Raw genomic sequence first — 10989 nt, 5'->3', positions numbered from 1 at the left:
AATTTGAACTCCTACTGCTTGGCCTCAATTAGTATCAATATTTTAAGAGCTATACATGATGTTGTGATCCTCCTGCTATTCTTTGTTTTCAAGTTATTCCTCAAGCAATATGCACCAAATATGGGCTCGCCGGAGGTGCAAACTTAATCTGGCTTGTTCGTATTCAATTTAAATTCTATGCCTACGGCTTTTGGGATGAACTCAGATTGGAGTTTAGTGGATATTGATAGTAATCCAGGTTCCAGAGAGCCATGGTTCAAATAAAGCTGATTTAATACTGCTCAATAGATATGTTTGCTTTGAAGTTGATTTTTTCAAGGTAACCATAGCTAAAGCCCTGATAGAATTTGAGCCGCATAGATATGTTGGCTTTGAAGTTGATCTTTTCACAATACTGGATTGACAATAGCAACAGCCAAAGATTGACACATTATTGAAATAGGAGTGGAATTGTCTCTAACCTTCAGCAGATGCATACAGAGAAGGACTGCTTTGTTTTATTGAACAAAGACTGCCCAAAGACTTTGCTTTTTCCCTTAGGATAAACTTTTGTATCTTGCCAGTAGAAGTTATTGGCAGATCTTCAAAAATGACAGTCCGAGGAGCCATATAATGAGGCAAATGATCTCGACAAAAGTTGATTATTTCTTCAGAACCAACACTGAATCCCTCCTTCAACTTGACAAATGCACAAGGCGTCTGCCCCCAGTGATCATCTGGTCTTGCTACTACAGCTGCTTCAAGGACAGCCGGATGACTTAGCAAAACTCCTTCCACCTCAACCGAGCAAATATTTTCACCTCCCGAGATTATAATGTCCTTCATCCGGTCTTTCACTTCAATGTAACCATCTGAATGTCTCACAGCAAGATCACCACTATGAAACCATCCACCTCTAAACGCTTCTTCTGTTGCCTTAACATTTTTTAAGTATCCACTCATCACACAGTTCCCTCTAATCATAATTTCACCAGGGGTCTTACCATCATCTGGCACCTTCTCCATTGTGTCAGGATCTCTTATGTCAATTTCTTGTGTAAAAAAGTGTTCCACTCCTTGTCTTGCTTTCAGAGCAAACCGTTCATCAGGAGGTAATGATTCCCACTCTGGCTTCCGGAGGCAAGATGTACAAGGACCATGAATCTCTGTGAGCCCATATATATGAGATACAGAAAAGCCTAACTCCTCCATCTTGGAAATGATATGAGGAGGCGGTGGTGAACCACCTGTTGTTATTTCAACCTTGTGAGGAAGTGGTTTGCGGTCACTTTTAGGTGAGTTAACAATCATGTTCAAGACCGTTGGTGCACCACTCATATGTGTGACATTGTGGAGGGATATGTTCTCAAAAATGTCCTTTGGAGAGACGCGTCTAAGGCAAACGTTAGTGCCACCAAGTGCAGCCACGCCCCAATTAAGGCACCATCCGTTGCAGTGAAACATTGGAACAGTCCAAAGATAAGTAGGCATAGAGCCCATCTCATGAATAAAAGAAGTAGCAATAGAATTGAGATATGCACCTCTGTGATTGTAAACAACTCCTTTAGGCTGTGATGTTGTACCAGAAGTATAGTTAACACTAATAGGGTCAAATTCAGTTAACGGCCACTTTATTGCAAAATCGCTGCGTCCACTTGCCAGTAGAGTTTCATATTCATGAACATTTGCCGTAGCAACAGGAGGAGGGAGGTTTTCAGGATCGGGGATTAACACTAAAAGAGGTTTTGTTTTGACATCAATAAGAAGATCCAGTGCTCCTTGAGCAACTCCAAATAACTGCTGGTCGACGAAAATGAGCTTAGCTTCTGAATGTCGTAGGAGTACTGATACCATAGCTGAATCATGGCGTGTATTCAATGTACAAAGCACTGCTCCTGCCATTGGCACCGCGAAATGCAACTCTTGCACTGCAGGTACATTAGGGGCTAGCGTTGCAACCTATCGAAGAATTTAAACTTAAAACCATGAGAAATGACTGATTAATATGTCCTGCTTAGAGAAATGTATTGGTAAATGATCAGACTAAGATGTTAGAAGTGATTTTAAGGAGAAAAAAATCGGGTAAAGTAATTACAATGCTTAGGCAACACTTTCATCAAATTCTTGCTTCTATCTTAACTTCTCACAAGTTAAAAAATATAGGAAAGAGCTTTTAATTTGTCTCCTCTACCGAAGTATCTAATTATACCACTCAAAACTTGGCAAACATGAATACATCTGAGGCACTCATCCATCATCTAGATTTCCTTTCTTTATATAATGTGCATAAAAAGTTTCACAAAAGAATTACTATCAGTTTACAAACCCGCGAAACTTCAGCAACCTTACAAAGATTACACATTAGAAAGAAAGAACAGAGACATAAAAACATTAAAAAGGAATCCAATTCAGACATCTTGGCGTGTGTGGCATGGGGAATAAATATTTTCCATGAAAAAGATATTTGTCAGCGGCGGGTTACATTGAATTGTAGAAAATGTTTTCTTCAAAGGGAAAAATAGTTTTCTTATTTGCTTCAATTAACGCTTCAGACGTAACTTGATTGGCATGGAATTGTGTATAATTGAGGTAAGAATTGTTTGATAATTATATGGTGTAATTCAAATTCTCTTTTATTTTTATTTTTCAAATAACTCTTACACTCTTTCTCTTCTATTACTTCAAATATATTAAAAACGCTTGTAAAAAATATCGTATTTTTCTAGTTTTGTTTACTATTGATTAGTACATATATTTATCATATAAAAATATTATCAAACTCATATCTATCTTTTGTTAATTAAAAGTAAAACAGATGATGAATTTTATATTATATTCATATGATTGGGAAGATACCTATTATTTTTCACGATATTAGTTACCAAAATATATTTATTTAAATATATATTTTCTTTAAGTTATGTTCTCTTTGTGCCTAGTAGTAAGTAACAAATATCTTTTAAACCCCTTTGGAAATCTTTACCCAGACAAATGAGAAACAAGTATAGTATTTTGGTAAATGCTGAATTACCGAAACTGAAAATTTTGGTATTTGGTATGATATTTGGTTTTTAAGTTTTTAAAAAAATTAGTATTAGATATGGTATTTGGTATTTTAAAATAAAATACCGATACCGTACCGAAATATATATATATATATATATATATATATATATATATATATATATATATATTACACAAAACACATATTATCAATTATAACATAAATATAAAAAATCTAAAATTTTACTTTTATTTATTCTCTAAGTTTATCAATTAGCTCTAAACAAGTAACAAGACATTTCTAATGATCAAATTTATTCTTTTATGTACAGTTTTCTCTCTATGAGTCGATATTTGCTGGTTTTGGACAAAACTTTTATCAACAAATATTTTCAGTTTTGTATTTTTGAGTACTTTAATTAAGAATATTAAGTATATGGCTCTATGCACTAATTAGTATTCAAACCGAATAAAGCGAAGTTACTGAACCGAATAAACCGAAACTGAAAGGAGAAAAATCGAACCATACCGATTTAATTAGGTACGGTATTGGTATAGGATTTTAAGAAATCGAATGCCGAAAATACCGAACCGAAATGTCTAAATACCGTACAGTACCGACCGACCGACAAACACCCTTGTGTGTAACACAATTGAAGGATTTACACGTGAATTCTCTATTTTTTCTTTCTTTTTTTTTCTTGCCTATATTCAACTAGATAAAGAGTAGGCTCAATAAGAGTGATCATATAGTACATGGGGTGAAATTCAAAATTAGCAAAATTTACAAGTGGTAATTGAAAATAGTCACAGTTTCTAAAGTAATCAAAATTTAGTCACCTTTCACGTAAAGATAAATCTAAACGAAAACATTGTTCAAAATCAAAAAAATATTTCAGTATAATATACTGGAGTTCAAATTTATTACATGTGAACTTTTAGCATAATATACTGGTCCAGCATAATATGCTAGAAGTTCGTACACAGGTACTACAATTTCCAGTATATGATGCTAGAACTTTCTGTGTGCTGGAGTTCCAGCATAATATGCTGGAAGTTCATACACAGGTGCACCAATCTCCAGTATATTATGCTGGAACATTTCGTATTGCAGCAAAATAGTGGCTATTTTTTAGTGACTTAGCAAACGCTGATTATTTTTCAATTACCGGTCCAAAAACTGGTTAGCCATCGTAGAGGGAGACAGATTTGGCTAAACATGCTAATGAGTTGGTTCAGAGGAATATTAGTGGCTCGAATGAACTAATTTAAGAGAAAGAGAAACCTAGAGAAGAAACATTTGGATGAGAAGAACTTACAATATCCCCACGAGAAATCCCCAGCTTAGAGAGAGCAGAAGCCAGCTTTAAACACCTGTTGTGAGTCTGTTCCCAAGTGTATTTAACAGAAGAGCCATACACTACTGAAGTTCTGTCTCTAAAAACCTTAGCTGCTCTGTCCAAGAAACTAATTGGTGTCAAAGGAAAATAATTTGCAGAACATCTCGTTAGGCCCTCTTTGGATTTCCATGGGTGAGTTTCAAGATTATTCTCACTAATTTGGCACAGATAACGGGTTCTCTGACTCAAAATGGGGTGAACTCGAACTCTGTTCAGAGCATAGAACCACCCACTGAATTTTGAAATATTGAAGAAAGGATTCATGACTAAGATAAGAGAAAAAGAGAAAGCAAGCAAAGTTTAATTGTCAGGGGGATTTTCTCCAAAATGGGCGTGCACATATAAATGTTTAAGAGCATGCAAATTCTGACTAAATGACAATAGCTTTGTTATGTTATTAATAACATGGCGATTGTGGATCGTAAGCTTGAAAAAGAGAATACAGTAATCCCTTTAGTCCTATTATTTAATTTTGTCAGCTTGTAATTTAACTGTCTGTATGTCACTATGTCTTGACGTTCATTTATGCAATCTTTAAGAACTATTGGTTGGACATAAATTATTTCAGCATATGCAAAATATTAAATTTCATTATTTTCAAATTTGGTTGACCATTATTATTTGAACTTTAAATGAAATATTGAAGTTTTGGTCTGAAGGTGTATATCATGTTAATTAAATACTGGTCTTTTACTAACAAATCTTTAACTTGATTTTTCCCATTGGAGTTTATGTCGAAATACAAGTATGCAACTCTTTGGGCAACTTGTGGACCTCAACGAAAAGAAAAAATTACACGACACCGCAAACATATACGTCGTATTTACCATTCGTAGTTATATTTTCAGAAAATTATATTTGTAGTTATATTTGAATTTTATAGCAAATACACATGTAATATAGAAATAAGAGATCAATTATTTTGAACTGAAATAAGAGAGCAACATGCTCTCGTAGCTTAGTTGATTAGACCACTTGCTTAGTAAGTAAAAGTCTTGAGCTTTCAATGAGAGAGTGTTTTATGAAAATTTCTCGAAAAGAAAAAATATTTTGTAAGAAAAAGTTTGTAGAACAGAAAAATTGTGTCCGATGAGTTATAGTTATTTTAAAGTTTTGTGTGTTTTGTGAGTGAAAGAAACTTTTCCAACGAAGAGCTGGAATATGCTTGAGATAGAAATAGTTGAAAACTTTCTTTTTTGTTTGGCTAAAAGAAAAACGGAAAGGAAAATCAGATTTATCTGTGGGATCCAAAAGTAAGATAAAGTAGTGCAATTATTTTCCTTTCTTTTCCACTGCAGCTTCCGTTCTTTTCCAAAGTAAGCGTAATGAGGTTAAAGATAGTATACGTGGTACCTGCAGAAGTAATTCTCTTGCAAAATGATAATTAAATGATAATTCACTTAATTTTTCTCCATTTTTTAGATTTCCTTCTATTTTTAAAAGACTTTATCTGATAAACCAACCGTTTACCTTAAAATTTAAGGAACCCAAATGTTATTCTTGTTGCGGAAGCCAAATGTATATAGTGTGAATGAGTCACAACTACTATACCAAAAATTATGACAACCACTAAATAATAAACAAGACAATAAGACAACAATAAAAGAACACCAGAATTTATGAGGTTCGGCCAATTTTGCCTACTTCCTCGGACACAATCAATATTTTATTCCACTCCAAAATTACAAGTGAAATAATACTAAAGAGAGAAGATACAAATACCTTAAGAAGATAAAAAAGGCAAATGAGAGGTGTACATAAATCCTAAACATTAGGCCTCCTTTTATAGGGTGAAATTTCCATTCAAAATTATCATCCACCAATGTGGGACTTTTGACAATTTCAACAAATCTCCACCTTGGCAAAATTCCACATCTTCAATTTTCTCTCAATAACAAATTTTGGTTGTGTCTTCATCTTCAATCTTTAGTGTTCAACAATGTTGATCAAATCCAAACAATGTTGAAACTTGACCGCAGTCACCACTTTTGTCAGCATATCAGCAGGGTTCTCCGTAGTATAAATTTTCTTCACCGTGACTCCACCTTCTTCTATGATTTCTCGTACGAAATGATACCGAACATCAATGTGCTTCGTCCTTGCATGATAAACTTGGTTCTTCGCTAATTGAATAGCACTTTGACTATCACAAAAAATTATAATATTTTTTTGTTCAATACCAAGCTCCTTTAGCAACCCCTGAAGCCAAATTGCCTCCTTCACAGCCTCTGTAATAGCCATGTACTCTGCCTCTGTTGTAGACAAAGCAACTGTTGACTGCAAAGTAGACTTCCAACTAACTGGTGCCTTTGCAAAAGTAAACACATAACCAGTAGTTGACCTTCGTTCGTCCAGATCACCCGTAAAATCTGAGTCACAATATCCAACTACAGACCGATTGCCTTCCTGCTCAAAAACTAACCCAACATCTACAGTACTATGAATATACCGTAGAATCCATTTCACAGCTTGCCAATGCTCATTTCCTGGATTATGCATATATCTGCTAATAACTCCAACGGCTTGTGAAATGTCAGGTCTCGTACAAACCATTGCATACATCAAGCTACCAATAGCATTTGCGTATGGTACCCTTGACATATACTCCTGTTCAGTTTCATCCTTTGGCGACATAGTAGTACTTAGTTTAAAATGGGGAGCAAGTGGCCTACTAATTGGCTTAGTCTTCTTATCTATGCCAAAACGCTGTAGTACTCTCTTCAAATATTCTTTCTGAGATAAACAGAGTTTCTTTGAACATCTATCTCTTATTATCTCCATACCAAGAATTTTCTTTGCCTCACCCAGATCCTTCATCTCGAACTCCTCCTTCAGTTGAATCTTCAACTTATCATTTTTTTTCGAATTCTTGGAAGTTATCAACATATAGGAGAAGATATACAAAGGAACCATCATTAAGTTTGCGCAAATACACACAATGATCGTATTTGCTTCTCTTGTACCCTTGCCGTAACATAAACTTGTCAAATCGCTTGTACCATTGTCTAGAAGATTGTTTCAATCCGTACAATGATTTTTCAAGTTTGCATACCATATTTTCTTTTTCAGCAACTTTGAATCCTTCTGGCTGAGTCATGTAGATTTCATCCTCCAAGTTTCCATATAAAAATACAGTTTTTGCATCCATCTGAACTAGTTCCAAATCCAACTGTGCTACCAAAGCCAACATAATTCTAATGGAGGAATGTTTTACAACTGGAGAAAATACTTTATTGTAATCAATTCCCTCCTTCTGAGCATATCCTTTGGCCACCAATCTTGCTTTGTAGCGAACATCTTCTTGGTTAGGAAATTCTTCTTTTTTTGCAAATACCCATTTGTACCCAATTATTTTCTTTCCCTTCAGGAGATTGGCCAATTTCCATGTATGATTCTGATGAAGGGACTGCATTTCTTCATTCATGGAAATCCTCCAGTTATCTTCTTTTGAACTTTGGATTGCGTCTTTATAAGTGGTAGGAACACCATCAGCTATAATTAAGGTTGCGCAAGCAACCGTCTCTATGAGACGAACAGGTTTCGTTATTGTCCTTTTTGGCCTGCTGGTTGCTATTGATTCAAGTTGTTGTCGAGGTTCCTGAGTTGGAATCTCACTCTCTACTGGCTCTTCTTCCAGAGGGTAATCTTTATGAGTTTCCTCCTCTGCTTCTTGTGTAGGAAAAATAAATTTTCCCTCAAACTCCACCTGCTTTGATGCACCACCAGTTTGTTTGACATCTTCAACTGTCACCTTATCTGTTATGGCAGATTCATCAAAGGTAACATCTCTGCTGAATATAATGTTCCTTGTCTCTGGACACCATAAGCGGTATCCTTTGACTCCAGAAGTAATCCCCATAAATATAGCCTTCTTTGCTCTCGGATCCAATTTTGACTCTTTCACATGATAGTATGCAATTGAGCCAAACACGTGCAAAGAGTCATAATCTACAGCAGGTTTTCCATACCATTTTTCAAATGGTGTCTTGCCATCAATAGTAGCAGATGGTAGACGATTAATGAGGTGGCATGCATATGTAATTGCCTCAGCCCAAAATTATTTGCCCAAGCCAGCATTGAACAACATACACTGTACCTTCTCCAGTAAAGTCTGGTTCATACGTTCTGCCACTCCATTCTGTTGTGGTGTATGTCTGACAGTGAAGTGTCGGACGATTCCATCATTTTCACAGACCTTATTGAAATGATCATTTTTGTATTCACCTCCATTGTCTGTGTGAATATATTTGATCCTCCTGCCTGTTTGATTCTCCACCATCTTCTTCCATTTGAGAAAAATTCCCAACACTTCATCTTTCCTCTTCATTTATACACCCACACTCTTCGGGAAAAATCATCAACAAAGGTTACAAAATAGTGCTTCCCACCCAATGAAGGTGTTTTGGAAGAACCCCAAACATCAGAATGTACATAATCCAAAATGCCTTTAGTATTATGGATCGCTGTACCAAATTTAACCCTTGTCTGTTTCCCTTTGACACAATGCTCGCAAAACTCCAAGTTGCAAGTCTTTACGCCTTTTAACAATCCTTGATTAGGTAGAGCTTTCAAGGATTTTCCTCCAGCATGTCCCAAGCGCATGTGCCATAGCCTGGTTGCTTCTGCCTCTTTGTCATCACTGGATGTCACTGTTGCTGTCCCAATAACTGTACTACCACGATAGCGGTACATGTTATTGTTCTTCCGACTGGCCTTCATTACCACTAGTGTACCGGAGCATATTCTCATCACTCCATTTTCTGCAATGATTTTGAACCCTTTTGATTCTAGGGCTCCCACAGAGATGAGATTCTTCTTCAAACCCGGTACATATCGAACATCTGTTAATGTTCTGATCATTCCATCATGGCTCCTTAATCTTATTGAACCAATGCCATATGAGGTAAGAGGGTTGTTATCCGCTGTGTGGATGACTCTATATTCTCCTTCTTGAAAATTCACGAACCAATCCTTGTTGAGACACATATGATAGCTACAAGCCGAGTCCATCAACCATATGTCTGATGATGTTGATAACTCTGTTGTAACTAATGAGAAGTCTGAATCATCACAATCAGCACATTCATCTTTGCTGGGTCTAGATCTCGACTTGGATCTTCCCTTCTTAGTCCTCGTTTGATTTTGAGGACGACCCCTCACAATTAGTACTTCTCATTCTCCGCCCTTCTATTTTTCTCCCTTTCTTTGTTCAGAGCTGTACAAAGCCGAACAAACTTCTCTGAGAGAAATTTCGTCATTTCTATGGAGTAGAGTAGTTTCAAGGTACTCGTACTCATTAGGAAGTGACCCCAACAACATTAAGGCCAAGTCACCATCATCAAAAGTTACATCCATATTTTGCAAATCTGTGACCAACTTATTGAAACTGGTGATATGTTCATTCATTATGGTACCAGGAACATAGGTGAAGCGAAACAGTCTCTTCTTCATGTACAATTTATTTTGACTGTTTTTCTTCAAAAATTTATCCTCCAGTGCTTTCCATAATTTACTTGCAAAAGTTTCTTTTGTGTATAGATATTTCTGCTCTCTAGCAAGGTAGGCGAATGGTACCGCAAGCAACACGATTGATAATTTTCCAATCTTCTTCTCCAATAACATCTGGCTTCTTTTCTTCAATGGCAAGATCTAGCCCTTGTTGAAAAAGAACATCTAGAACCTCGCCTTGCCACATCCCAAAATGTCCTGACCCGTCAAAAATTTCTACCGCAAATTTCGCATTTGACACAATTCTTGTCATAAGCGAAGATGTCAATGATGACATATTATTGACACTTGATGTAGATTCTTCTTGTTTATTGTCTTCCATTTTGACACAAATATTATTTAGTAGCTGTCGACACAAATCAAGATTATTTCCTTTCTGGTGTGGAAGATCAGACTAAGCTGCAACCACAGAGCATACTCAGACAGAACCTTGACTCAGTTACCAAGATAGATCTTTTCTGACGTGGAAGATCAGACTATGCTGCAACCACAGAGCATACTTAGACAGTAATCTGGCTCTGATACCAATTGTTGCGGAAGCCAAATGTATATAGTGTGAATGAGCCACAACTACTATACCAAAAATTATGACAACCACTAAATAATAAACAAGACAATAAGACAACAATAAAAGAATACCAGAATTTACGAGGTTCGGCCAATTTTGCCTACTTTTTCGGAAACAATCAATATTTTATTTCACTCCAAAATTACAAGTGAAATAATACTAAAGAGAGAAGATACAAATGCCTTAAGAAGATAAAAAAAAAAAAGGCAAATGAGAGGTGTACATAAATCCTAAACATTAGGCCTCCTTTTATAGGGTGAAATTTCCATTCAAAATTGTCATCCACCGATGTGGGACTTTTGACAATTTCAACAATATACACCGATGATAGTGTCTCAATAATTAAAAATACAAAATAAAGAAGAAAGAATCAGAATTGTTGTTTATTATACTAGTTTTAGATTGATATGGTTAAGATTTTGTTTACCGTAACCTTACAGATAAATTTTAATAGAATTTAAATTATATTCGCCGACAACACAAAATTCTGATTTAGAATTTGATAGTCTAGTAATGCAACTGATCGATTAG

The 10989-nt window shown here is 35.7% G+C and overlaps 1 protein-coding gene across 1 annotated transcript; it reads right to left on the bottom strand.

The window, feature by feature from the left end:
* Nucleotides 1-255: 255 nt before the first annotated feature.
* On the bottom strand, nt 256-4753 carry LOC107779070 (butanoate--CoA ligase AAE1-like). The gene is made up of 2 exons (XM_016599414.2): nt 4302-4753; nt 256-1938 (listed from the first exon to the last, which is right to left on the bottom strand). The coding sequence occupies exons 1-2, from the start codon at nt 4644-4646 to the stop codon at nt 457-459; spliced, it is 1827 nt and encodes a 608-aa protein (XP_016454900.1). The 5' UTR covers nt 4647-4753; the 3' UTR covers nt 256-456.
* Nucleotides 4754-10989: the final 6236 nt, after the last annotated feature.

Source organism: Nicotiana tabacum, chromosome 17 (genome assembly GCF_000715075.1).
Source record: "Nicotiana tabacum cultivar K326 chromosome 17, ASM71507v2, whole genome shotgun sequence".
Classification (NCBI taxonomy): Eukaryota; Viridiplantae; Streptophyta; class Magnoliopsida; order Solanales; family Solanaceae; genus Nicotiana; species Nicotiana tabacum.
This window is presented reverse-complemented; position numbering and strand designations above follow the sequence as displayed.

Bases quoted from the DNA above. Each gene is read 5' to 3' on its own strand.
- LOC107779070 (XM_016599414.2), bottom strand. From the start codon at position 4,646: ATGAATCCTTTCTTCAATATTTCAAAATTCAGTGGGTGGTTCTATGCT. The intron at 1,939-4,301 runs GTAAGTTCTTCT...ATTCTTCGATAG, and splicing joins GGATTTCTCGTGGGGATATT to GTTGCAACGCTAGCCCCTAA.